Source organism: Arthrobotrys flagrans (genome assembly GCF_004000055.1).
Source record: "Arthrobotrys flagrans strain CBS H-5679 chromosome Unknown unitig_1, whole genome shotgun sequence".
NCBI classification, from domain to species: Eukaryota; Fungi; Ascomycota; class Orbiliomycetes; order Orbiliales; family Orbiliaceae; genus Arthrobotrys; species Arthrobotrys flagrans.
Window position 1 is genome coordinate 5,042,258 of NW_027137556.1, and position 27,202 is coordinate 5,069,459.

General features: G+C 48.3%; 9 protein-coding genes across 12 annotated transcripts; 3 read left to right on the forward strand and 6 right to left on the reverse strand.

Moving 5' to 3' along the window:
• Positions 1-1,036: 1,036 nt before the first annotated feature.
• On the reverse strand, positions 1,037-3,156 carry DFL_009489 (uncharacterized protein; the record flags this gene model as incomplete). The annotated part of the gene is made up of 4 exons (XM_067639381.1): positions 1,037-2,092; positions 2,150-2,636; positions 2,696-3,062; positions 3,123-3,156. 4 exons carry the CDS (start codon positions 3,154-3,156, stop codon positions 1,037-1,039), a joined length of 1,944 nt encoding a protein of 647 aa, XP_067487177.1.
• A 1,356-nt stretch (positions 3,157-4,512) lies between these two features.
• On the reverse strand, positions 4,513-4,973 carry DFL_009490 (uncharacterized protein; the record flags this gene model as incomplete). The annotated part of the gene is made up of 5 exons (XM_067639383.1): positions 4,513-4,575; positions 4,632-4,700; positions 4,759-4,822; positions 4,887-4,902; positions 4,955-4,973. The coding sequence occupies 5 exons, from the start codon at positions 4,971-4,973 to the stop codon at positions 4,513-4,515; spliced, it is 231 nt and encodes a 76-aa protein (XP_067487178.1).
• Positions 4,974-5,364: 391 nt separating this feature from the next.
• Positions 5,365-6,818, reverse strand: DFL_009491 (uncharacterized protein; the record flags this gene model as incomplete). Its single annotated transcript, XM_067639384.1, has 7 exons — positions 5,365-5,963; positions 6,022-6,135; positions 6,192-6,410; positions 6,468-6,554; positions 6,609-6,618; positions 6,675-6,742; positions 6,803-6,818. The coding sequence occupies 7 exons, from the start codon at positions 6,816-6,818 to the stop codon at positions 5,365-5,367; spliced, it is 1,113 nt and encodes a 370-aa protein (XP_067487179.1).
• A 495-nt stretch (positions 6,819-7,313) lies between these two features.
• Positions 7,314-8,386, reverse strand: DFL_009492 (uncharacterized protein; the record flags this gene model as incomplete). Of its 2 annotated transcripts, none has more annotated exons than XM_067639386.1 (8): positions 7,314-7,430; positions 7,494-7,517; positions 7,583-7,708; positions 7,766-7,809; positions 7,872-7,914; positions 7,987-8,075; positions 8,150-8,212; positions 8,380-8,386. In XM_067639386.1, the coding sequence occupies 8 exons, from the start codon at positions 8,384-8,386 to the stop codon at positions 7,314-7,316; spliced, it is 513 nt and encodes a 170-aa protein (XP_067487181.1). The 2 variants fall into 2 exon arrangements, with proteins under 2 accessions (XP_067487181.1, XP_067487180.1); XM_067639385.1 differs by having other exon boundaries at positions 8,170-8,223.
• Positions 8,387-9,372: 986 nt separating this feature from the next.
• On the forward strand, positions 9,373-11,550 carry DFL_009493 (uncharacterized protein; the record flags this gene model as incomplete). Of its 2 annotated transcripts, XM_067639388.1 has the most annotated exons (2): positions 9,373-9,627; positions 9,778-11,550. In XM_067639388.1, 2 exons carry the CDS (start codon positions 9,373-9,375, stop codon positions 11,548-11,550), a joined length of 2,028 nt encoding a protein of 675 aa, XP_067487183.1. The 2 variants fall into 2 exon arrangements, with proteins under 2 accessions (XP_067487183.1, XP_067487182.1); XM_067639387.1 differs by lacking the exon at positions 9,373-9,627 and having other exon boundaries at positions 10,807-11,550.
• Positions 11,551-13,930: 2,380 nt separating this feature from the next.
• DFL_009494 (uncharacterized protein) lies at positions 13,931-19,212 on the forward strand (the record flags this gene model as incomplete). Of its 2 annotated transcripts, none has more annotated exons than XM_067639389.1 (3): positions 13,931-17,287; positions 17,346-19,131; positions 19,187-19,212. In XM_067639389.1, the coding sequence occupies 3 exons, from the start codon at positions 13,931-13,933 to the stop codon at positions 19,210-19,212; spliced, it is 5,169 nt and encodes a 1,722-aa protein (XP_067487184.1). The 2 variants fall into 2 exon arrangements, with proteins under 2 accessions (XP_067487184.1, XP_067487185.1); XM_067639390.1 differs by having other exon boundaries at positions 19,190-19,212.
• Positions 19,213-20,116: 904 nt separating this feature from the next.
• DFL_009495 (uncharacterized protein) lies at positions 20,117-22,029 on the forward strand (the record flags this gene model as incomplete). Its single annotated transcript, XM_067639391.1, has 9 exons — positions 20,117-20,124; positions 20,202-20,242; positions 20,329-20,441; positions 20,511-20,564; positions 20,639-20,821; positions 20,885-21,481; positions 21,549-21,710; positions 21,770-21,885; positions 21,939-22,029. 9 exons carry the CDS (start codon positions 20,117-20,119, stop codon positions 22,027-22,029), a joined length of 1,365 nt encoding a protein of 454 aa, XP_067487186.1.
• Positions 22,030-22,219: 190 nt separating this feature from the next.
• On the reverse strand, positions 22,220-23,831 carry DFL_009496 (uncharacterized protein; the record flags this gene model as incomplete). Its single annotated transcript, XM_067639392.1, has 3 exons — positions 22,220-22,805; positions 22,866-23,131; positions 23,193-23,831. The coding sequence occupies 3 exons, from the start codon at positions 23,829-23,831 to the stop codon at positions 22,220-22,222; spliced, it is 1,491 nt and encodes a 496-aa protein (XP_067487187.1).
• A 478-nt stretch (positions 23,832-24,309) lies between these two features.
• Positions 24,310-26,361, reverse strand: DFL_009497 (uncharacterized protein; the record flags this gene model as incomplete). The annotated part of the gene is made up of 7 exons (XM_067639393.1): positions 24,310-24,485; positions 24,539-24,933; positions 25,174-25,232; positions 25,291-25,628; positions 25,688-25,853; positions 25,914-26,069; positions 26,221-26,361. 7 exons carry the CDS (start codon positions 26,359-26,361, stop codon positions 24,310-24,312), a joined length of 1,431 nt encoding a protein of 476 aa, XP_067487188.1.
• Between the last annotated feature and the right edge of the window lie 841 nt (positions 26,362-27,202).

Genomic DNA, 27,202 nt, shown 5'->3' on the forward strand with positions numbered 1-27,202 from the left:
CCAAGGGTCTTAAGAGCGCACGGACCGATCTCTCTACCGCAGGGGTCAGAGTTCGGTCTATATCGCCTTTCGATACCCCATGTCGACTTTGATACCTTCCAACGGCTTGTTGACCGTTGAAGCAGTAACAACAGAGACAACACAATACACCAATCGATGGTAAAATAGCTGGTTTTATGCGGATTACACCAAAACACTTTGCTAAACACGAACCGTTTCCGATAAAATCAATGATGATTTGGTAGAAACTACCCAATCCATAGATCCTAAATTTCAATCTAGAGAACGATTGGTGGTGACAATTAAATCATTTGATTCGAAGGAGTAGTTGGAAGCTGGGAGACCAAGTCTCCATTGCCTACAACGGCAATTCCCAACGACACCATCAACACAACCCATATGATACAAAATTGTTGGATTTTATATTCTATATAATCTATTTAAAACAGTCCTCATGATAGTAGCCAGTGTATGAAGTATAAAGCACAAGGGACGCCGAGATAAAATTAGTAGGAACGGTTTTAGGAAAAGGAAGTATGCGCAGAGGAAAGAAACGAAGGGAGAAAATACAGAAGGGGAAAACAGAATAGTCGAAACGCTCATGGTTTTTGGTAGTAATGTGCTGTGGACTACATACATGCCGCGTGTATATGTATAGTAGACGACTGTTGTTACTACTGGCAAATTCGTTAGAATAGTTTTCGTTAAGTCAGTTGAAGGTAGTAGATGTCTGAGCCTGGTGACAAAAGGGCACATGACAGAAAGGTAGACAGGAGAGAAAAATGGAATCAAAACATGCGAATCCCGCTAGTCCCTCTGACGTTACTCCTCATTTTCATGTGTTAGAATAATGCAAGAGGTCTGAAAAGCGGAGGAAGGAAAAAAGTCAGACGCTGATGATGATGATGATGATGTGAAAATGAAAAGAAAGAGAAATGAAAAAGTCCTCCAACGCCTGAAAATGCCTAGCTTGTCAGTTCGTATTAAAAGTGATGAGAAAGGAAAGAGGATAAAAGAGGGTCCCAAGTCGGAGAGATCAATGGCCGAAAGAAGACAAAGAGATCAAATCCTCGGAAGATTCTTCATCATCAGCGGCGCCGTCGGTCTCGCTATGATGACCGGTTTGACGTTCAGAATTCTGCTTCCAGGATGAGCTCTCACGTCTAGCCTCGGATGGCTCGCGCCATGGTCGAGAATTTTGGCGTTGAGCTGGTTGACTGGCCAACCTGCGGCGTGCGCTGGCAAGTGGACTCTCGTCGAGTGGTTGGAAACGATTCAAGACCGGTTGGGTAGCCCTGGCGGCGGCACCACCACCACCACGTGGGACCAAGGAAAACTCACCCTCAGTGAGGCGGGGGGCGCGTGACATTGGGGCGGGCAGAATACCATGGACAGGAGCGATAGCCTCGATGAGATCAATATCCGGGAGGGGAGTCAAGCGGTGAGCGACGTCAGGATAAACAACACCTCCGAGTTGGCCGAGGTTGCGGCTAGCGAAGAAGCTGGGTGGGCTAGACACAGTTCGACGAGCAGTCGGGACCGTAAGCTCGGCTTGGCCACCCGGTGGAAGTTCATGGGAGAACTTGCAACCTTGTTGAGCAAAATCGCAACGACCGGTTCGTAAGAAGTAGGCACAGTGGGTTTTGACACCCGGTTGAGTCGGGACGACAGCATGTTGACGTGAGTACGGGTTCTCTGCCATGAAACCAACCCTTGGGACTCGATCAATGGTATTGTGGATCGGAGGGTCTTGTTGAGGAAAGTTCTCACGAACAAACCTGGGGCCATAAAGACGGAGAGCGTTGGCTGCGGTCAGAGGTGGATAGACTGCGGCCTCAGCAAGAAGGGGTTGTCCGGTAGTCGCGATCGTGGAGTTGCGATGAACGGGAACTGATTGGTAAGTGCCTCCGTGGAGAGTGGCACCGGAATCCAAAGACGAAGAATGATGGTGTATCGCTCGAGTCAAGGAACTCATGTTTTCCTTGTGCTCTTCTTCTTCACGGATTTTCTGCAAGAGCAAGGCTTGATGACATTCCATGCACTGGGTCAAACCGTGAGTCGTGCAAGGGAGCTCGAGCATATCCATCATTGGCTAAAACATTTTGTTAGAAATTACCATTGCTACCAAAAATAAGAGTCAGACACATACATTGGGTGAAAAGAGCTCCGGGGCATTCTGTTGAGCCTGCTTGTATCGGAAGTAGAAGTCACGGATCATAATCTTTTCTTCGTCATTGAAGTTGATTTCCTGAAAGATTTGATCCGGGGTCTTGCCACTAGTGCAGATGGATTTACAAGCTAAGTCAAAGATACCTTTACGGAGGGTCGAAGCGCTGTCCGAAATGAGGCTAAGAGGACCGCTATTGCGAGAACCTGGCTCAACGGTCTGAATCTTGGGCTGAGGGCCAGGTGGCTTAGATTGTTGCCTTGCGTATGATGTGAAGTCCGTTTGGGACTTTCGGCCTCCACCATTGGTAACCTTTGAACGGACAACTTTGACAGTTCGGCCCTTGAGGATGGCTCCGTTCAACTGGTTAACAGCAGCCTTAGCCTCTTCCTCGGACCCAAGGACGACGTATCCAGCGCCGCTGTGGCCACTGGTGACGCCAGGCTTCCTTTGCCAAGTGATAGACCCACTGCTTTATATTAGCTACCAACCTTATAGGGAATATAACGATACAAAAAGTAGACTTACACTCTAAAGCCGTCGAAGAAGGCAATGAGGTCTTTCTTATTAGCGGCATATGGGATATTGTCAACGAACAAACGCTTGGGATAGATTTCCCCGGGAGCTCGTGGGGGACTGGGTGGGTTCATTTTGGCTCCTTGACCGTTGCGCGGCACTTTGTATCGTGGGATCGGGTCGTTGGCTTTGCCGTCTTCGGCTTGGTTGTAGGCAGTGGTGGAAGATCCCGCAGTGGCAAGGCTCTTCTCGAACAAACTGGAGAAACGGCTAGGCTTGACGGGGTGCGATGTTGGTTTGGCTACAGCAGATCGTTGGCCCTGAACAATCTCAACGACGGTGTCCGGGGCGGAGCTGTTAGAACTATCATCCTCAGCGACTATAATGCATTTTGTCAGTGGATTAAATATTTTGCATGAGAGCATAGGAGACAACTTACTCTCGATAGCCTTGAATGAATTTCCAGTGAACATCTTGAACTATTATAGGACAAGACAAAAGGGTTTATACCTTATACATATCAATATAAAGTCCGGATGCCTAGTCTAATATATGAAAGCCAATACCAAATATATGGTAACGACGAGTAGTAGGGAAAGAGGGATCGTGCAGATTGGGTCTGTACTTACGGACACCCTATATGAAAGCGACAAGGGAGCACTATACCAAAAACAAAAGTATAAGTCCGATGATACTGCGAGAATGGGGGCCTAAGAACAAAGAAGAAAAGGATATAAGAAAAGAAGCAGATATAGGATAAGTGGAGGTATGGCTCTTCACATTAAGGAAGAAATTCGGAGATTCGGGATGAGGTGGAGGAGGAGGAGAGAAAATGGTAGAAGGTTGCTGAAGAAGAGGTGATCAAAGGGAGGTGTTTGAGGAAGAGGAGAAGAAAAGACTAGAGGGAAAGAATAATATTTTATTTGATAGTCTACGTAGAAACTTAAAACACAAAGGAACCGCACCGAATGAGCAGTCAAGTGGGACAAGTGTCGAATGACATCGTGCTGCGGATATATTTTGCGGGGGGCGAGGGCTCCTAGACCTATCAAACGCTTCGTCCGTCAGTGCCGATGCTATCAAGTAGGTCTGTAGGGGGTGTCCTCACCAGTGACATCTTAGGGAGTATCACGCTCTCATATAGTGAGATCGCAGCATAGGAGCGTGGAATGGGCGACCATCCCTAGACGATATATATCCAAGAGAGTCGCATTTTCGAAAAGAATATTGGTGGTTTAGGTACCAGACATTGAAAAAAAAGTCTGCAGAATGCGGGCGTATCAAAGATACTGCTCAAAATCTAAAGCCTCAGTTCGGAGATTTCTGACCTGTCAACCGAAACGAGGATTGTTGTCAGGCAGGCCTAAACGGCGCTCTTTGTTGGCAGCCAGTTGCGAGGGTACAGCTCATCATATTACTGAAAACGGTACCGGATGCTGCAGGTACCCGTTGACCACCCCTGTGCATGTGGCTCATCCGTTATGGATATGGAACAAAACTTGAAAGATACGCTTTCTCGTGGAAGGGCCGGACGAGCCTCTTTCTCAACAATTGTTCATGTTGTATAAAGTTAGAGGGCCGTCGAATCATGTCTGTAATAGTTGTGACTTCGAATACGACGGCATGGGAAATTTTTTTTCGCCAATACATGGTCACGCGAGATGTGGGCGAGGCTCTGAATTCAAAATCGACGAGATCTAGTCATTTCAGGCTGAAGCGGGCCAATAGTCCGCGGACGCAATGTACAACGTTGTCGAATATAAGGACCTGAGAGCCGAAACAATGCTCACAGCTGCGACATCATTCTGCGCCTCGATTCGTGGGCTAACTTAATCGTCCTCTTCTTCTTCCTCTTCCTCAAGGCTGTCAACTTTGGTATGCTCATTTAAACGCTAAAACAGAGTCATTAGTGAATATTTTCCAACGGGCGGTATCTTAGAAGACGTACTTCCTCGAGCATCCGTTTAAGCTCAGCGACCTTGTTGTCTTTGATAATCAAGTGCGATTCATCCAGATTCTACGGAATCTTAGCAAGAGTACATTATATCTCTTTGATAGAGCGCGCGGCCGTTTACCTCGACGATGAAGTCATGGGTCTTGCTATCTATGTCGAGAATTATGGCTTTGATCGAAGGATCACTTGACAGTGTTAACGTTAGCTTGAGTTGTGACGCATTGGACACGCACGATAGACGGTACACACCATTCGACTAATACGCCTAGTAAATGGTTAGATTCTGTCATATAAATCATGATCCTGGTGGAAAATACCTTTAATCGCTCGAACCATCGTGGAAGCGCCAGATTCTCACCCGGGGTGGCTGTGGCGCATGCACGTGAAGAGACGTTGATGAGGGTGTAGTGGGAAGAGGTTATGAGCTTGGTTGTCTCGTTGTTGCAGGCGCGCCGTTGGAGGAATTACCACACAACGCTTTCCTCGGTCCCCTTTGAACAGTGTACTGATCACAATCCTACCCATTTGAAGCTCTCAGACAGTATGAACTTTTCAGTTGACCAGAATGCATATTTCAATTCTCCATTGAAAACCCGGTATTACTAGTAGTATGCTCAAGCTAGCTCTTCCGGCCAAGGCTCGAAATTAAAACCTGTGCTAGTAAACAAGGGTCCCACAAGATATCTAAAATCTTAACCCTAACTATACTACCTAACTGTAAGATCATTCATTTGAACATATTCTTGTAGGCATTCTTTTCCTTCGCGGCCCTCTCGGCTTGCTTCTTCTTAATAGCATCCAGCTCTTTCTTGACCGCCCCGTCATTCGGAACATACTTGGTAGCCTCTTCCAAATCCTCCTGCCCACCCTGCTCATTCTTCAGGCCCAATCTAGCCTGTGCTCTCCTGAAGTAACCCTTACCCTTTTCAGCATCGCTAATACCAGGGACTTCGAGAGCCTTCGTAGCAGAGTCCTCCGCATCTTTGTAAGCACCCGATTTGTTCTGGAGGAGGGACGAGTTGGAGTGTAAGCTGAAGCGAAGGGTGTTCATGGCATTGATTTGCTCTGGGGTTCCATCGTCTTGATTCAAGGTAACCCAGCTGACGATGTACCGGAGAGCCTTTTGGTACTTCTCAATGCCCAGCTCCAAGTCACCCTTCCTGAATACAGCGTTTCCGATGTCTTTGATCTCGCTGGCGATCTTGTAGGATTCCTCAATGCCGATTTCATCGTCGGCATCTTCGGGGAAGTCCTCATACTTGTCGCCAGTTCCGTCATCTGCGAGTTCAATGATACCGGAATCGCCAGGTGGGAGTTCACCGCAGTCTACGGAATTATTTCTGTTAGGATCAAGTGCGGAAAGCAGATATAGGAGTTCCCTCACCTTGGATGATAATGGGCCTTCCGGGCCTGTCCTGGGGATCGGTTTTCGTGTCTTCCATCTTTCTAACGACGCTCTTCCCGCTGATCACATGTCCGAAGACGACATGTTTACCATCTATAATCGCCGTATTAGAAAAGTCCACGGGTAGGATGCGAGATTAGGGGGCTTACCTAGATGGGGAGTATCGACAGTAGTAATGAAAAACTGTGACCCGTTGGTACCGGGTCCGGCGTTGGCCATGGAGAGCAAGAACGGCCTGTCATGCTTCTTCTCGAAGTTCTCGTCCGCGAATTTCTCTCCATAGATTGATTCTCCTCCAGTTCCGTTGCCTGCAGTGAAGTCACCACCCTGGCACATGAACTTCTTGATGATCCTGTGGAAGCCGGAGCCTGGTTATATCGTTAACGAAAGTTCGCAGCCTTCGAAGAAGCAAAGGATAGACCTACCCTTGTAGTGAAGTGGTTTTCCGGATTTTCCGATTCCCTTCTCGCCAGTGCAGAGCGCTCGGAAATTTTCGGCCGTCTTGGGGACGACTGGTATAAACTGTTAGCCTGAATTGTGGTGTCGGTGTAGTATTCCGGGCTTACTATCGGTGTACTAAAGATATGGTTAGTGGCATTAGTATTCGCGAGGTTTTTGGCAAGGATCCTTACAAGTTCGAAAGTGATTCGTTCCGGGCGTTTATCACCGATCGAGACGTCGAAGAAGACTCTTGCGCGCTCTGATTACATCATTAGATTTGAACATGGTGATTCCTGATTGTTGGACGAGGCTAGCTTACTTGCTGGTTCGGCCATATTGGAGGTTTATTACGATTGATATGGAATTCGACGGGGCAATTCGTTAGAGGATATTATTTGAGGTTCGATGGCTACGGAGATAGCACTAGGAAACGTGGAGAGGTAGGAAACACTTGAAGAAATAGTGAGGACGTCGAAGCAGGAATGTGGTGACCGCTGGGGGCTGGGAGGAACGTTCTGGAAGAAGAACGCACTTGGGGTCACGCAAGCGACCGCTTCGTGTACCCCGCCAAACGCAACTCAACATGGTGGGGCTCCACATCCACAGCTTGAACAGCTGCAGAAAATACTGACGACATTTGGTACCTGCATGGTCCCCAAGGACCAGGTGTAATACTCGCAGGTTTGTCCGGGTGTATTTTAAATAAACGTGGGTTTATTATTAATTGCAAAAAAAAAAAGAGTATTCAAAAGTTATTAGTCAATTGGGGTTGTCGAAGGCTTTATCGATAAGTAAAATATCCTGGTTCGAGGTATCGTGACGAACGCGCATCAGGCAGCATCGGAAGTCGACCCTGGAGTTTCTGTTCCCTTTAACTTGGCAAGTTTATCCATTTTTTGGGGCCTCAATTGAGCTTTCTTATCCGGGGTATTTAGCTCAAGAGTCACCTGTTCGCGAATATTAGTTTAGGAGTTTATACCACTATCTCCAGTTCAACATTTCTTTCTTACCGGTCCGTCATTCACCAAAGCTACCTATACTCCATGTTAGCGCGTGTTATTGAGAACCTGCTATTGATAAAAGCGTAATATTTACGCACTTGCATCATAGCCTGGAAAACACCATCCTTAACCCTCTCCGGCTGGTAACCCTGTTGGACCTTTCGGAAGAATGTTTCGTAAAGCGCCTTCGCTCGATCTGGAGCCATTGCGCCGTGGAAGTCGGGCTGTGTAGAGTTCGATTAGACATGATGCATATGATGATCGACGCTGTGAAGCACTACCTTGCTTCCTTTCTTTGTATTTGCCAGAAGGGTGAATTGCGACACTATCAAGGCAGCATCAGTCGGCACATGCTTGTTGTCGAATCCAATAGGGTTATCTTCCTACCGCAAAGGATTTCTCCTTCAATATCAACGACATTCTTCTTCCACTTTAGAATTTGAATTGCATCGGATCAAAATCCCGAGCCGTTATTAGAGTTATTAATTAGGAAGTTGGGTACCTTGCCGCCCTCTTCATCGTCCCAGAACTTCATCTTGAGGACTTTTCCTGCGAGATTTGCGGCATCGGATTCGTCATCGTCCGGGCCGACTAGATATCAACGATAAGTCAATGTCAGTTGACGGCTACCCTGTTAGATATTCGGAGAGATAGACAATGCACACCGTCTACCGACGCCTCATACCAGCCGCGAATACTAGGAGTCCCTTCGATATGGACGAGACCAACTGTGAATCGACTGTCACCGAAGCCGATAGGACTCGTTGGACGATTGCTTCAAATATGCGAAGAATTCAAAAAGAAAAATCAGTCTAACATTCTCCAACGGTTATAGTATAGTTACGTCGAAGGAATCCTGTATCGTGTGCAATTATAGGATACAATATACAAGTACCTTTCATGGTTTTCCACGGATGTCCAGCTCGATAGCTGCTGAGATGCGATGTCTGGGACGCAGGTTAACTCCGTGGGCGGGCGGACCGGGTTATGTTAAACTTGTTTGACTCTGGATAGGTTTGGAATGAGGCTAAAACTGGGTTTTCAGCCGTGAACCTGATCCAGTAGCTTTGTCAGGCTGACGGTAATTAGAATCACTGGCTGGGAAGCCACCGGGAAGCCACCGGATTGATAGGTTAGGACCCGAGTGGTGGTTAGGAGTTTACCGGCGTCATAACCATGACGGTGCAATGGTATGTTTTTAGAGTGATCTGTGGCCAACAGGGCCTATTACGTTAGCAGCTGATACGAGCCGGGTTTCAGGCATTGACCAGAACGCCCACACTCTCTCACGCCCTGTGTCTTATATTTTAACTATTTCGGTGGGATGTGATGTTATGTTACCCGTATCACCAAGTTTCTAGATTCCGATTTCCGTATGATATGTAATTTAAATTATAGCACGGGACACTGCACAGCATTGCGGTTCCGATATTTGTGCTCCAACATGAACTTGCCATTGCATCGAACCTCTGCCACATTGCATTGCCATGCGTAGAACACTCCATTGCGACCGTCTATAGTTGGCACATAACATATAATACCGTCAAAACGAAAAGCGAAAAGAACCAACTGACCAAGTCACCGCCTACGAAGTTGCTAACTGAAAGCAAGCTGTTGGTCTCTTCGAACCTCCTCGCCAACACTTTTGCCAGGCAGCGCCAACACTTTAGGTTACTAGTCACGACCGAGAACAATCAAATCAAATCTCTGAACAACAACAACCCTCCACAACCGCTACCAGAATACCATCCAATCCTCCTCCATTTCATCCCTTGGAATCCTCCTCCATCCCACCCCTGTATTCGACATCCTCGCCCCTCGATTCTATCCTCCATCGTATCATCCGACATAGAGCAAACCTACCATAGAACACAAACCTCCGGCAATCATGGCGCAGCGGAAGTTACAGCAGGAAGTAGACCGTTGTTTTAAACGAGTAGCGGAGGGAATAACGGCATTTGAAGGTACCCACGACAAGCTACAGCAAACATCGAATCCGTCGCAGAAGGAAAAGCTGGAAGATGTTCTCAAGCGCGAGATCAAGAAGCTGCAGCGGCATAGGGATCAGATCAAGTCCTGGGCCGCTAGTAATGAGATCAAGGACAAGAAACCTCTGCTGGAGCAGCGGAAACTGATAGAGACGGTTAGTTCCGGAGGATCCGATATCTAGCCCCGAACACCCCCCTCTATACATGCATCTACATTTCCGACATCGATTCTATCGTCTCTACGGGCCTACATGTGCTATCCGGTGTTCGTATGCTGACATTTGGTTGTCTTCGTGTTGCTTTAGCAAATGGAGAAGTTCAAGGCTGTCGAGAAGGAAATGAAGACAAAAGCGTACAGCAAAGAAGGATTATCAGCGGCAGCAAAACTGGATCCGAAAGAAAAGGAAAAAGTGGAGATATGTGCGTTTCTATCGAACATGGTAGAGGAACTGGAACGTCAGATCGAGACTTTCGAGACCGAAATGGAGTCAATAACCATGACTCTTAAAAAGGGCCGTAAGGACAGCGCAAAGGCCGAAAGACTCTCCAGCGTTGAAAATTCGGTAGAACGGCATAAATGGCACCAATCCAGGCTGGAACTGATATTACGACTGGTGGAGAACGGTGGGCTGGAAGCTGAGAAAGTTTCTGACATCAAGGACGACATCAAGTACTATGTCGAATGCAATGGTGATCAGGACTTTACTGAAGACGAATCCATGTTTGACGGCCTGAATCTGGACGAAGAAGAAGACCTGTATAATGTCGGTCTCGACAACGACAGATTATCGTCGCAGGATAACCAGTCGATATACGATGAACCTCCCGAAAAGAAGACCGAGACGCATACTTCCTCGTCTTCCAATACACGCCGGCCGTCCTCACAGCTGAAATCTCCCTTGCCGACACTGGCCACAATCCATAGCACCGGCATGAACGGGACCACGATGAAACCTGCCCCACCACCAACACGCCCCGCCGGCGAACCCCTCAAGTATGCATCCGCAGCAGCCGCGGCAGCGGCAGCAGATAAGAATGTGGGAATTGCACCGTTACCTCCCCCGCCGAGCCATATGAACAATGCTGCATCTTCGACGCCCCCTGTGACGTCAGCCGTACCGGTATCACTCGCTTCGACAAAAGCCAAGCCGTCACCGAAGCCGTCGAAAGCCATCACGGTAGAACCGATACCGGAGCATACAACGTCACCGCCGGAATCCGTACCTGCATCCGTTCCGCCGACACCTCAACTCGACAAGGTCAGCGCTGCAGCCCAGAGTTCAGCCGTTCAGACCCCATCGAGTACGCATGCAGCCCCTGTATCGGTATCAAGCATGCAGAGGGAGGCTTCTTCACAATCATCAACACACCACTCGGCCGCTCAGCAAGAGGAAGCCACGCCGTCCGACAAGGATGGCAAGGCACCAGCACCCGAGCCGGTGGAGGACGACAATCCGAACTCACTATTCTCTACCTCCTACGAAACACGCCCATCCAAGCCGTTGCAAAAGATGCCTTCGAGGACCAGCTCCCCACGAATGACGAATGGTGCCACGGCGGATCCGAAGTTCAAGCTACCGCCCGGACTGCAAGATCTGATAGCATCATTTGAAGCAGTGAAGGCGAGGAAACATGATCCCACAAGTCCTCACTCCCTCAGGCTGTTAGCTGCGTCGGCTGCAACCCTCCCCGTTGCGCAGGATGCGGAACGACCCAAGCGATATAAACCCCAGACTCCATATAAGACGCCCGCCCACTACCCTCAGGAGCCTCTCGGCCTATTGGAGGAGCCGAGTTTCTTCGGAAAGGTAGACACGGATACACTTTTCTATATTTTCTATTACCGACAGGGAACATACCAGCAATACCTCGCGGCGCAGCGCTTGAAGCAGCTTAGTTGGCGGTTTCACAAGCAGTACCAAACCTGGTTCCAGAGACACGAGGAACCCAAGGTGATCAACGAGGAATTTGAACAAGGAACCTATCGTTTTTTCGACTACGAGAGCACGTGGATGAACAGGCGCAAGACTGAGTTCAAGTTTGCATACAAGTTTCTGGAGGACGACCTGTCGACTTGAAACAACCAATCAACTGTAATATGATGCCCTGAATATTTTGTAAAACGGGCATCTGGGGAATATTACGGTCTTTTTTTTTCTTTCTTTATTGATCCTGGGGTACATATTATCACCTTAATCATGTACATCGCTTGAGGCAAATATGTTTAAGAAACAAAAAAAATACTTCCACACTCTCCGAACTTCCCTTTCCCTTTCCCTTTCCCTTTCCCTTTCTCTTTCTCTTTCTCGTTTTGACCCGTTCTGCTTTTTTGCTCAGACGTTTGCTTTTTATCGCCTCCCAGGGTCGGTGTTCTCTTGAATTTTTTTTTTTGTCCTTTAATTGTGCTACTAGTTTTTTTTCCCCCCCGCCTCTGAACCGGAGTGCTGCGAAACTGCTTCTTTTGTTTCTCTCCCTTTCCTTAGGAAGCCTATTTACTGTCGTCAAGTCGGCTTATCTGTCTTTTTTTTTTTTTTTTTTTCAGCCTCGCGACCATCTAATATGGACTTTTATAACTGTTAGTTCTTCGAGGTTGGGCTCAACCGACAAAAAATGGTTGTGGCTAGGTCTGTTGAACCTAGCTTGGCTACACACTACACGGTACACTACACTTTACACTACTCAAAGCAAATGAAAGAGAGAGAAAGAAAAGATGGTACTTTTGAACTCGTTGAGTTCGGAGGATCATTTTTTCTTCTTTTTTGCTACAAAAAAACTTGAGATCCCATCGTGAACTAGACTTTAGATCCATCATGACCTCGATTGTGGAGTAAAATCGATAGAGACATGGGCCGTCAATATGTGAGACTTTGGTAAGTAAATATAACCAATCAGGACATTTGGCTGGTGATGAGTTGGCAGCGCGGTCGAAGAGGAATGGCCTTGTGACCAGCTCCATTGGCTGGTCCGGTTCGCGCTTGAGCTTGGACAAGGCCCGCCTGAGGTCTCTGGCCGGTGGGGGGAAAGAAGAAAAGGCCAAGGCCAAGTCGGTTGCGAAGATAATCGCATGGCCGGGAAGCATTGGCCTGGCAACCAGCAGTTGGGACGACCCTTCAAAACTTCGGTCGCCAGCTTCCCAGTATAGAGTCGAGTGTATATACTTATACATACAGACAACGTTCTCCTCAATTGAGGCTCACGAGATAATTATTATACTTATCGCTGCTGGCCTTGCCGCAGGAGACAACCCCTCTCTTGTTCTTGTTCTTTTAAAGTTCATCCGAACCCCGTTTTTGTCTGCATCTACTGCTGCATTTGTAGCTGTCGCACAGGCGAATACACAGGTACTTTAAGCACAGTACGGTACATACAGAATAGCGCACCTTCAACTCCACACGACACGACTTCGACTCTATTTTCACGGGTATACCAATGGAGAAGAAAGGAACGAATGGGAAAATCTAGTATGCTCTGGTAGCTGACCGAATTTAAACCCTCGTTCTATTCGTTCATCAGAGCTTGCCCTGTAAAATACCAAATACTTCATACCACATTTCAGAGGTATCAATAAGCTAGTTCTTGGGGATACTTTCGACACCCGTCCCCAGTATCAGCTTATAGTCACCCACCACCACCACGAATATACAATTCTCTCGCTCCGACCCGCCCGCCCAGGCCTGTCGGCATCACGCTGTCTGTGTCTCGATTTTCGCACGCAGCGGCGGGGGTTTGCCTTTCTTTGACAGCTAGCTTGCTTGCATCCCTCGCGACTCTCTTTCCTTCAAATTCTCGACAGTACATACATTGCTCCCTCATCTTCTTAAGGTATAGTCTAAACTCTCCCCATCCATCAGGCCAAGCACAAGAAAAGGTGTCGCTGTTTTATGCCGCACTCGCGGACTTCCTCATAACGGCTCCTCCCACGAAACTCTGACAAACCCGCTGCACAGCGCGCAAGGGCGGAGAAGTCTATCCCTAAAGCAAGGGCACGCACAGCACAGCACAGGCAAAAAAGGTCTCAGCTGCAGCCTTTGCACCTTCCTCCCGCCAGCCAACCTTGGGTCTTTTTTTCTTTCCAAGGCTGCGTCGTTTCGCTCCCGTAGGCGGAAGACATCCTTTTGCTTTTCCTTTTCCTTTTCGCTTTTCCTTTCCTTTGCTCAATTCGGAGAGGGGATGTTGGTTCTTTAATCCCGGATGGATCTATCCGAATTCGCAACAGAAGGCAACTGACCAAGTACTCAGTAGTGAAGGTGGCGACGACAAGCCCGGACGGGAACAAGTAGTCGTGGTAGGGGAAGCGGGACCCCATCCACCCAACAACACATCCACATCCGTTTCGACACTTCAGCAGGCAGCATTAGCTGCGCCTCTGCTCATCGATCCTTCATTGGATCTCCTATCTCTTAATCTCGTTCAACAACCTCATCTTCTTTAGCGACCTCCGACATGCCAACCACAGCCATGGGCTTCGAAAGGCCCGACCCATCGATCGTCAGCACCAGCAGTGTCGGTGGCGACAAATCGATGCTTTCCTTGCAGACCAAATCCTCCTATTCCATCCCGGATGACGGCCGAGCAATCACCATAGAAACTAACAAGAAACACCATCATCAGAAGCAAATCGTGGACGCCGATGCTGCTAGCGCTGTTTCCCAGGGCTCGCAGACAAGTTTGCTTATCGAGTATTTCGAAGGTGCGAGAGGGCAAGGGAGTGCGCCATCTCACCGACCAAGCGTGCGTGTTAAAGTGACACCATCGTCGCATCGGAGAGCTAGCCAACAAGCGCGAGCTATCGAATTAGGACCGGATGGACGCCCTATCACGAAGCGAGCACCCGCGTACACTCAGCGAATATCGCTTTCTAACCCGAAGAATGAAGATAGATTGATAGTCGCAAAGGATAGGCGGAAGAGGCGATCGGAGGGCGGTGGTAGCGACTTGACCCTAACTCGAGGCGAGGACGACTTCACCTCGGAGGTATCCGAACAATCGCAATCTCTCGTCCACCCTCCGATGAAGATCGATGTCATCAGAGAAGGACCCGGTTCTCCCCTTGGCTCCCCAAGGTATTACCGAACAAATTCTGGCCCCAGAGGAAGGAGAAAAACTTACGACGATGGCGATTCGGGTTTACACCCATTGTCGCAGAGGAGAAGCCGGAGTTTGAGTAATGAGCGGGAACTTATGCTCGGCGAAGGCAGTAACCTTGGTAGCAACCTTGGTAGCAACCTCGGTAGCAACATCAGCAGCAACCTTTCGCGGAAACGAAGTCAGAGCCTGGACCGGGACCGAGAAGGGCTAACGAAAGAGCAGAGAAGAGAGCGGCGGCGACTCGAGAAGAAGATGGCGGAGTTCAATGGGGAGCCGTCGACCCGCTCCAGGGAGATCAAATCGCCTCGAGATCGACACGGCAGGAGCGTTTCCCGCGATGGAGGTCGGAGAAAAGTTTCCGGTGCTCGTAACGTATCCAATGCCTCTGATCTGGCGCAGAATCCAGTTTTGTTGGAGGCTGTCGAAGATGCCATCAAAAGATTGATCCTGCCTCAGTTCGAAGCTCTGAAAGCTAGCAACCAAGCAGGCAATACGTCTGCAATCGACCAGGCGGCCTCGGCCGCTATCGCCGCTGAGGCTGCCCGCGCTTTTACGGAGAAAAACAGCGCCGGTAACTCGCAATCTGAGCAAGAAGGCCCCATGCTCGTCTTACAACCAGACGCAGATATGGGAACGACAGGCTACGGAGTGGTGCTATCTCAAAGTGATAACTCGGCGCTCTTAAGGTCCGAATCCGTGAGATCCAGGGGTCCTGGTTTTGGACCGGGTCCGGCACCTGGGTCTGATCTCGCGGATGGTGCGCCTGCCGTTGAACCCCTCGATGGTCTCTTTGGGAAACAGCATTCTTCTGTACATGAGCAGTTGAAGATGCCCTCGATCCCTAGTATGGCGTCCTCGAATCGAGGCGAACATGAACATCATATGCACGCCGATATCGAGGGGGCGCCGTATCCAACGGCCGAAGGAAGTGGTATGCCGATGACCGGAAATACCCCCCCTCCGATTTCTATGCCCGAAGTCGTTGCTCCCCTAAATATATCTCGAAGAGGAACACCAGCTAGCAACTTAGAACAGGCACCCACCCCAAAGAGAAGCTTTGCAAGCATACGCCGTCAATTTGATGCTCAAGGTCTTATCCAGGTCGCCCCTCTATCCCCTCGCAAGTATACCTTTGCCGCAAAATCGGAGGTGTCTGTAGCATCAGCATCGACTGCGCCGAGCTGGCATCCTAACAAGTCCAGCCGGCACAATCATGATGATATCGAGGCTCGTGACCAAGGAATCCAATCCCGCTCGGAGCTGCCCAAAGGTACTTCACCCAGAGGAGATGCTATGAATTGGTGGTTTGAAGGGAATAAAGATGCGCCGACTCAGCCTGGAACGGAAGTGGATCAATCAACTGTAGGACAATCAGTGGCCAGCCAATCCGTAGCAGCCCAATCATATGCCGACCAGTCATACGCCGACCAGTCATACGCCGACCAGTCATACGCCGACCAGTCCGTCGCGGATCAATCGGTGGTGGACCAGTCTGCCGTTGGCTATTCCGCCGTCGGCACCTCCGTTGTTGACGATTCCGCTGTTGGCTACGATCCGAACCATTATCAGTATGGAGACTATGGGGATAGCGATGTGGGGCTTGCCGCGCCAAACGCGCGCGCAGGGAGTGCCCTCTCCGTCCCAAGTAATCGTGGCACTGGTTCCTCGGTTACTGAGGTCCACAGAATTCAGCTTGACCCACCCGATACGACAAGCCATTTGGACGAAGACTTTGAGAATAGGTTTGCCAATAGAGACTCTGCCCCCGGAAGCTTCGAAGCTCGTCATTTAGAGCGGGTTGCCGCCGGGCAAAATGTTAAGGACGTTGGAGCCTACGCCTCGATGCGCAATACCCCGGTTGATGTGCCATCTCAGCGTGCATCTGTTTATGATAATCTATCAGATGTCCACGGCCAGCACTCCCACGCCTCGCTTCGTCCTCAGGAGCGTACAATGAGCCCTGCATCGACGGTTCTTTCGGAAGCTCCCAGGATGGGGTTCAACGCCGCCCCTGTGTACGGCTACGACGATCCAGCCTACGGCCATTACCAGTCTCGATCCGATCTAGGACTGGGGCGTTCGGAGCTTGGAGATGAGGACGATGTTGTAACGAACCCATACGGCGCCGACCGCAGCTCTCAAGTTATGCCAAACGACGACGCCATCACCAATCCGTATACCGACAACCGTATGTCTCGCGATATGTCGGTTCTGTCGGGAGTTGATGACATGACCACAAATCCATATGGTGCCGATCGAACTTCTCGTGAAATCGCCATGGAAGGGGGTGATCAGCACTGGGGATATGCGGAGGATGATCATGCAGGAGGTCACAACGCAAACTTTGGGCTCAGGGCATTGCAAGCAGGCCACTCTGGAGGCGATTTCACTGGCGATGTTGACCAAGACTCTCTTGTTGATAGAGAGAACATGCTTACGCCTCTGCCAATGGAGAGGGAGGGATACAATAACCCTGGCAATCCGTTGAGTCCTGAATCCGACGATGGAATTCAAACGGGCCTGAAGGGCATCTCTTCATTTGGTGGTATTGGAATCGGAGGGATGGACGATCTTTCTGAAGATGGTGATGAGTTTACGCCGTTTAGAGGCCATGCTCGCCCAGGCAGTAGCAATAGCCATGGAATGCCATCACCTCTTTATGATAGTGCGCTTGGCCGGGGCATCGATCGTATCCAGTCCAAGGATATCGTCGCCCTTATGGATCACGTACGTATATCCTCTACAGTATTACCTTTGAGATGTCTTTGCTAATATGTGTTTCTAGCTCACTGTCCGAGATGCGGCTCGAAATGCACGAGACACTGAGATCCTTATGACCTTAGTCCGCAGCGCAGCTGAAATGAGGGATTCTTTCGATGACCTCAAGAAGCAGCTTGCTGCCCACTCCAACCAAATGGTCCTCGAAATCGACCAAGGCGCCGAGAAGACAGTGGCGAAACTGGGTGCTCCACGACCGGTTATCCCGCTGCCGATATCCAGACAAATCAAGGCGCCCAGGAATTTCGAGGAAGAGAAAGAAGAGGCTCATAAGAAGACGAATATCTTCAGGAAAGCGTTGAAGGGACTCAGCATGAAGAGTAGCAATGACCTGGCGAGAATTGAGGATATGTTGGTTCAGCTCCTCGGTGAGGTCGAGGGCCTCAAGGCTGCTGCTTCTTATGCGTACACTGAGTCGAACACTGCGTCCCACGCTGGAGATCACGTTCAGATCCCAGTTCATACCCAGAGCATTCGCAGCCAGCAAAGCCACCAGAGCTATAACAATGCTAGCGCCAACAACCTTGGTGCCGTCGATTATAGTGCAGCCGCCGGCATCGGACAGCGAATTATGAATAGCAATGGCGAGTTGAACTACCATTATGGCATTGCTAACCCGGTAACGCTGCAGCAAGTGACTAACGTTATTACTCGTGGTGTAACCCCTAACGATGATGGCATGAGGACACCTCGGGGATATCGTGATGCCCAACCCGAACAAGGTCCCGCACATTCGGTCCCGACAATTCAGACTATTCAAACTCCTCTCGAACCCGTCTCACCTCCAGCCCCCCAGAACAATTCTCAATCCAACGACAACAGCCCAACCGCTGACAAGGGAAAGAAGCGAGAATCGGGCCAAAAGGCTTCGAGATGGTCAGAAACCACCGCCTCCAGCGGATTCAAGAGCTTCTTCACCCGCAAGAAGAAGGGTGAGGGCATGGAACAATCGCGGACAAACTCCGAGTTTGAAGAGGACTGGGCGAATACTCCGCAGATGGGGACGGCCGAAAACTCACCGTATCCTCAGCATAGTCGACAAGTCGCTTCGCCTATCTATGAAAAACCGAGCTTGGAAGCCAATCGCCGGTCCTTGGAGATAAAGCAACCGAAGCCAATTGTTCACCATAGTCGGTATAAATTGGAACAGGCGGCAGAAACCCATATCGACACGCAGTCGCCGGCGCTTACGCAGTCGACAACCTCTTTGAAGCGTTTCATGCAACATGGTGGATCTTATAACAACATTACGAGCCTAGCCCCGATGTTCCCCGATACTGGTGAAAGTTCGAATTCATATTCTCAGAACTATCAGCAGCAAGGACACCAGAGCTACCAGTCCTCGCAGGATCATTATTCCCCACAGCCAGGTCCCAGCAATGCCAATGCCCATTACTCGCCTCAGCAGGACTTCGACGATCGCACGGTTACCCCCCAGCCACCGCAAACTGCTCAAACCGTCCAAACCAATACTACCATCGACGATGCCGGTGATCTCTCATATGTAACTGAACGCAAGAAGAAGACCAGACACAAGAGGGACGAGACGCCAGAGGAGCGAGCAGCAAGGAAAGAGAGACGAAAGCAGCGCCATCGAAGCCGTGAACTCCTCGGCGAGGTTCCACGCGAAGAAGACGAAGACATGATGGGCAGTCGGCCAGCCAGTGCCGCTTCCAGGAAATACACTCGGCCGCTTAGTGCAGCGAGCCACCGCAGCTACCGTGTGAACGACGACACTGGAAGCACCAATTCCAACCGACATCGTACGTCGCACCTTACACATATCACCACTGGTAAGTTACTCTCTCGCCCGCATTATAGCGAACCCACCTAAAATTGACTGTAAAGTAGATACTTTCGGTTATCAAGACTAAACGCCTGTCTTGTCACCACCCATTTTGCTAGCGATTTAGCATGAGCGCACCCCTCCGAATCTTCAATATTGTAATCGAGCAGAAAGCGAAAAACATAAAAACATACTGAAAAGTAAAAAAAGCGATTGTACGAATGTGCGCGGGATTAATGATTGATTTGGAAGTTTTCATGTTTATTTATGCAAGCGTTCTTTTTTCTAATGCCCTTTACTTTTATCTACTTGAACACAAAGACCAGAAATTCTGGTATCCCTCCTGTAACGATATGAAATGTTTGGCGATTGATTGTACGATTCTTTTTCTCTCTCTTCTTTCCTCTTCCTACATTCTATCTCCTTGATATATCCTCGGATTTTTTTGTGACCCAGCGCTCCGCTTCTTCTTCTCCTTTTTCCAATTCTGCGACTTAGCCTGTTGTGTGACTGGATAGATTCATACAGCGTACCTACCTTTTTTATGTCTTTTGTTCTTTCAAATCTTTCTAGGGGGAGGGACTTGGACCTTGACGATTTAATAATTGAATTTTCTTACGAGGGCCGTCAAAAAATATATTCCCAAGACCAGTAGATACAAATGCCTTCATCAGTAAATACTTGTGTGTAGCTAGAAAATCAGAGTAGTCAAGCTCTAACTAGAGTGCTGTGTATAGAAATTTATATGCCATTGTTTAAGTGTAGTGCAAACGTCCCATCAAACACCCAACAACGTTGAACCGCGACCCGCGTAACTTCAACACCAAGAAACACCCACCCACCGCGATAAAACCTATCAGGAACCAGTTCGAGGAAAACGATCGCAACCCCATACTGATTCCTTCCTCCGAACCCCCCCGTGGATCTATACACTTTATCGATACGGATCCAAGCTTCAAGGTTCGAGCGATCAGTCGCTCCCTTAAATCACCATGCCTCGGTACCCACAAGCTTCCATACCACGCAGAGGTTAACCCCAGACCGCACGCTAACGGCTTTGTTATCTTTATCGATTAGAGAAATCATCACAATACAAGCTGGACAGTGCGGAAATAGCAGTACGTCTTAGCCAACGTCGACTTACTTACAACCTCCCAAAAAGATAAAGGGAAATTAACAAATTCTCTGTCGCGGTTTAACCTAGTTGGAAGTCAGTTTTGGCAGCAGCTATGTCTGGAACATGGAATAAGTCAGGACGGAAATTTGGAAGATTTTGCGACAGAAGGAGGGGATAGGAAGGATGTGTTCTTTTATCAGGTATTTCTTTTTTTTTGTCTGAAGCTTGGATTGAAGGGTCGTGAGGATATAGACTGACTTTTGGGATAGTCGGACGATACACGATATATTCCCCGAGCTATATTACTGGATTTGGAGCCCAGAGTACGTTTTTTTCCAATGGATACACTGGAATAAGGGGGGGTGGGTTGAAGCTAATGACGGAATGACTGCGACAGGTCATCCACGGCATTCAAACAGGACCATACAAGAACATTTATAACCCGGAAAACTTCCACGTACCGAAGGACGGAGGTGGAGCAGGGAATATCTGGGCGCTAGGGTTTAATGCTGGCGAGAATGTGTATGAAGAAGTTATGGAGATGTTAGATCGGGAGGCGGATGGTAGTGATTCGCTTGAGGTACGATGGCGGCTCCGGGACTTGAAATGGGATTATTTGCTGATATATTGGGGTTATAAACAGGCGTTCATGCTATTGCACTCGATAGCCGGCGGTACCGGGTCTGGATTAGGATCTTTCCTGCTGGAGAAGCTGAACGATAGATTCCCAAAGAAGTTGATACAGACATACTCGGTCTTCCCTGACATGGCGAACGGTGGAGAAGTTGTCGTCCAGCCGTATAACAGCTTACTCGCCCTACGTCGTCTAACCCAAAACGCCGATTCGGTCGTCGTATTGGATAACGGCGCTTTAACAAGGATAGCAGCAGACAGACTACATGTTCAAGAACCATCGCTTACTCAGACAAACCAGTTAGTGTCGACGGTTATGTGCGCGAGTACGACTACATTACGATACCCCGGGTACATGCACAATGACCTTGTTGGTATTATTGCATCGTTGATACCTACTCCGCGATGTCATTTCCTTATGACGTCGTATACACCGTTTACGAGCGACAGTGTTAATCAGGGAAAGACGGTTAGAAAGACAACGGTGTTGGATGTGATGAGGAGATTGTTGCAGCCGAAGAATCGAATGGTGTCTGCTATGCCGACGAAGCAGAGTTGTTATATTTCCATTTTGAATATTATTCAGGGAGAGGCGGATCCTACGGACGTATGTACCATCCTCCATTTCTTTCGTTTCCTGGGGAGGTTAGGCTGACGATACGGGGTGGGATTAGGTGCATAAATCGCTTCTCCGTATTCGTGAACGAAAGTTGGCGACGTTTATTCCTTGGGGGCCGGCGAGTATTCAAGTCGCTTTGACGAAGAAGTCACCGTATATTCCGATGTCGCATCGGGTTAGTGGGCTCATGCTTGCGAATCACACTTCTGTTGCTACAGTATGTATACCTTCCATTGTCATGTGGGTGGAATTTGGTTTACTAATGGGGTAGTACAGCTGTTTGAGCGTTTACTTAAGCAATATAACATCCTGAGGAAGCGCGGGGCGTTCTTGGAGCAGTACAAGAAAGTGTCGCCTTTTACGGATAGCTTGGACGAGTTTGACGAGTCCAAGTAGGTTAACTATTTCCTATTTTCGGAGTTTCATGGGCTAATAATTTTTATAGGGCTGTCGTTCAGGATCTTATTGCAGAATATAAGGCGGCAGAGCAGAAGGACTACTTATCGCCTGAGGACATGGGTGAAGGCCATGCTTAGTGTTTTAAATATATTGCATGTATTCATTAATCAACCCATATACGTGTCACCTAAACCCGTTCCTATGCTTTATTGGATATCATGTTGGCGCATAAAAGGCGAAATGTTTCTACACGGTGTTCAGCGCGTGAAATCAAATATCCCCCCCTGAATCAGAGTCGAGGCAAGAATTCTAGGTTTCATACGCTGATCATCGCTTCCTCTTTGCGTTCCTTCTCGGGCGACCTACGATATCCTCTATATCTGGTATTTCGTTCGGGAAGGGTTCGGTTTCTTCCTTTATCTCCTCCTTTTTAACTTTGATATCTGCGTCCGCATCGATTCCTAGCGGATCTGTTATCTGCCAGTTACTCTCTTCAGTCGTCTCCTCTTCCTTCTTGACTACGACTTCGTCCTCGTCTTCCTCGATCTTAACCTCCTTTTTAATCTTCTTCGGCGTCGTCGGTGTTTTATTCTTAACCACGATGCTAGCCTTACACATCCCATTCCCTCCCGTCGATTTCGGACCCAAAGTGCAAATATCACACCGTCTACCTCTAGGCAAACACACCGACTGTCCGAACCCCACGAGCAACCAGTTTATTTCCCGCCATAGTTCCTTGGGAAGCCACGATTGGAGGTATACACGTGTTACCTCTGGTTCTGAGGATTGGGGAACCCATCTGAACATATTTGCGATACGGTGGACGTGGACGTCTACGCCTATACCTGTGGATTTGTTCCAAGCGCATTGTTCCAGGAGGTAACTCATTTTGGGACCGACGCCGTCGAGCGACCTGGGTTTCTATTAGCATATACCTCGAGTGATTATGGGTTAAACTTTGGGAGGGCTATACATCATATCCTCCACTTCGGTAGGGATATCACCGCCGAATTTATCACGTAATACCACGGCTGCCTTTTTGATATACTCTGTCTTTCGATTATGAAAGCCGACTTGACCGATTAATTCGTTCAGACGGGCAGGGGAGACTTCGAGTATTGATTCGAGGGTTAGACCGCCGGGGAGCTCGGTTTGGAGACGTCGCATGGCTTCACCGGTTACTTGGTCTTTGGTCTGGGAGGACATCATTAGGGCTATCAAGTGCTGGAAACGTTTTACCTGATATTTTTCCGCATTGTTAGATGTTATGTGGTGGTGGTGAAGGGGGGTGCATGTATACCTTTGGTGGAACATCTCTCTGAGCGAGCCGTTCGCAACCTACGGTGTCCACAGGAGCGGGGATACGTAGGCGCATTTCTTTGATTATATCGTACACTTCTCGCCAGTTTTCGGGTGGATCGTAGTGGACGTCTACGTATTTTCCTTTTTCCTTTTTGATTTTTACGGTTTTGGGTTTTGATTTTGGTTTTGGGTTTGGTTTCTTTCCCCCCTCCTCCTCCTCCTCCTCCTCCTCCTCCTCCTCCTCGTATTCTTCATCGTGATCTTCTTCTTTTTTGATGGCATTATCTTCGGTTTTTATCTTGGTGTTATTACGCTTTTGCTTTTTGGATGGTTGTGCTGAGGATGGAGAGTTAAAGTATGGAGATGCAGTGTATTCTTCATCATCACTAGACGCTCTTGCTGATTCGGAATATGCGGATTCAAGATCCGATGGTACAGATGATAATTCGGAATCTGAGATATCGTTATCATCTTCCTTTGCTGCCACTATCCCTTTTGACTTGGATTTCTGCGAAGTAGGTAATTTTGATACTATCGTGGTAGTAGTGGCAGTCGAAGTCCTCGTCTGGCGCGTTGTAGGTGTGGTGTTTGCAAACGACCGGATCTTCTGCGCGGCCTGGGTTTTGGCGGAACGCATGGCGATGGGCGTAGTGGACAAAGCACGAATACTTAGACGGGGTATGATGGTTCGTATCGTGGTGGACGGTGAATGAAGAAGAAGAAAATGGTTATACTCAGCTGTAGTGTAAAAGTAATATTACAGGTATCTGGGGGATGGTCTCGTAATTGGGGGGATTATTACATGATCGAAATATAGATCGATCTGGTTGGGTGGTGGTTATCCCCGGATTTTTTTTGCCCCTGGCTGACCGGCTTCAATTCGCTTGGGTGTGGCATGCAGGAACCAATCCATTCACTTGGGTTCGCTAGTCAACTGCAGGGTTACATGCAAATTCACCACCACGTTCACGTCTTTCGATAGTAAAGAACATCATTTCATTTTACTCCACACCCAACAGTACATCAAGATATATCAGCCTCGAATCATCATCTTCAACCGGTACACCATTACAATACCCGAACGTCAAAAAAAAGCCCCACCATTGTAGTTGTGTCTATGTGGACGTTGGTGCCTGCAAGCCCGGCGTGGTTGAGAACGACGGGTGGGAAGGGTCAAAGATTCTCCATAGCTGGTCTCGGGTAGTATTAAGCTTGGAGTATAATCTTGGGGGTAGAGTATGACTGAGTGCCGCAATACGGGAGGCGTAGTCTTGGTAGATTTGCCTGACATCTGGGGCGGATGGTCAGTTTGTCCAAGGTCAGGATAGAGACCATATGTCATACTCTTTCCTCGGGAGGAGACGGACGCAGAATAGTCGGATATGGCGGAGGATAAAACATGCTTGTTCTCCTTGGTGTATAACCCTTGCCGGACTGTTGCAAAGGCATCCCATTGGATTGCGTCCATAACGTATACAAACAATCCACGCCATGACTCGCGGGATACACATGCGGGCACAAATCTTCGACCGTAGGTTGTTCTGGCGGTATCCAAACCCGGAATGTCTAGAGGACAATCCGGTGGGCGGAATTGGACCAAGATGGACTCATCTGCTGCTACGACGGTGTGGCTCTTTTGCCCTTGTAATGTTGTAGGGCTGACGGCTTGGCCGGTTATACTGGATGCGTGTTCGTCGCATTCTTGTTGGGTGGTGAGTTCGTTGTTTTCGAAGAACTTGCTGATGTGGTATGCTGCCTGTGCTTGGTATGAAGCTGGCTTTGGATGAACTCCGAAATATCCATTACGAAGTTAGATGGATATCAAGTAGTATACTCTTCTTCATGTGGTTGGAGAGGGTCACTATAAGTGCTAGGCATGGAATTAAAATTTTAAAAGATTTATTCAAAAAAAGATGAGAAAGGATCCGCGAGGCAGTGACAATCGACGTTTCTCCAGGGTATATTAAAAATATATCTACAACGTAAAAGATCCCCATCTCAACTTTGGCAGCCAGAATATGATAATTGCCGTCAACGCCTGCATCTAAAGGTTAGTTATCAGAGTCTTTGGAGGTTATGGAAAGTTGAGGACTTACTAATCCAATCAATGCCGCAAATACTTTCATTTGATACCACCATGTAACATCCTGTCCTTGCTTCAACTTCAACATTCGGAGTCCAGCTCCTTGGAGCCCTGTGGTGTTTTTATCTAGTCCTTCGGCTGCGATACGAAGAATATCCTTCTCTCCTTCTAATTCGTCCGCAAACCGTCTGGAGTTCGCCTTTAGTTGCTCTGCCATCTTGAGGAGACTTTCTGACAGGTCATCTTGTTCATGGCGGTCGTGAGATAACTGTTCTTCAGTGCTTAACTCCGGCTTTTCATCCCTTTCGGAGTATTTGCCCAGACGGTTTCGTAGAACCGATGTCGGTTCATCTTTGGAATATGGATTAGTCATGATACGTCTTGTTCAACTATCCTCGGGGTAGTCATACTGGAAGGTGCAGCGGTAGCTGTTGGAGCCGGAGGTGCTACAGCTGACTGAGTTACAACAGTCGGTTTCGGAGGTGCCGCTACTTGAGCTGGAGCCTCCGGTGTCCGTTCTTCCTTTCCCTCGACGGCCGGTGGTTCTTCTATCACACGTATAACCGTCGTATCCTCCTATGAGTATGTTGTTAACATATACCCTCTCTTTACACACATATACGTCTCCGAACTTACAAGAAGTTCCAGCGCATTTATGATATCCTGCAGCCGCTTTGTAGTATTCCTCTGAGGTTGCAAGTTTGACAGTGCAATCTGTCTCTGACTGGGGTTCTTGAATCCCACGGCATCATTTTCCAACTGCTGCAGAAGAGTATGCGCGTACTCTAAATTCTAAATGTTTCATAATCACAGCACCCATGTGCTAGTTAGCAGATTTCTCTTATATGAAAATTACTTTTTTCTTGTAATTCTCTTTTTTTTTTTTTTTTGTGGGTATTGAAGTTTAGGTTTCTTAGTTGCTGGCTGGGAAGATATGACGTACAGCTTTAAATTTGGCCATCTCAAACGCCGATGGCCTAGACGTCGGAACATGGTAGACATCTGCGGGAAATTTCTCCTCAAGACGGGAGAGTAACCTTGTAAGGCTGATGTAGGTCTGAGAGGAGCTCTGTTGTAGCCTCATCTTTCTTGTTTTTTTTGTTTTTTTTTCTATCATTCCATCTTTTTTCGATCTGTGGGTAGTTTGAAAGAAGTGGTTTAACTTAACAAGATCCTGGAAAGAGAGCTGGTGGTGATCTGGCCGAAACATCAGCGACAACGCAGAATTTTGGGTTCCGTTACGTTTTTCTTTTCCAAACAAGACAATAGTGCTGAACGGGCTGGCCCATGAACATCCATGTTAAAAACCTTCAAGCGTGCCCGGAATTGTTTCGATGGCTGGTTATGTTCCAAACATGAAGCCCCACTAGTAAAAGTAAGTGATGTCATTGCCGCATTATCTTAGCTAGGGTCCCTGCTTTTTATGTGGACCCCAGTTGACCATGCTACAAGGTCTTGAAGCTTTATAAGCTTCATTATCTTCAATTTGGGATACCGGCTAGAGATATCGGGTGTCCGAATTGTTTTCGTCGCATGCATTAAATGACCCACTCGACGTCATTGATTGATAGATAGTGAGGTAGTTCTGGCCATGGTCTTATAAGCCGCTCAACTGCAAAGTTGTATATCCCGAGAATTTTAAAACTTAGGGCATACTACCTATGGAAGGATTGTCGATTCCGTACCTGGACTAATCTTCAAAGGGTGCATATAGGCGTTCCGAGAACCTCCAACAGTGTGATTCACATGCCAATGATGAGATTCTGGGATGTAGATTTGGGTGCAGAGTTTTATGAAAGAGATTTGCTAATTGTTTCGATGCAAAACCATTGCTGCTATATATTGCGACTTCCGTCTGGAATACCGTGTCTATTCCTACTTGACTGAACTTAACAGATACCATACCGTGTTATCGTTCTCAATTT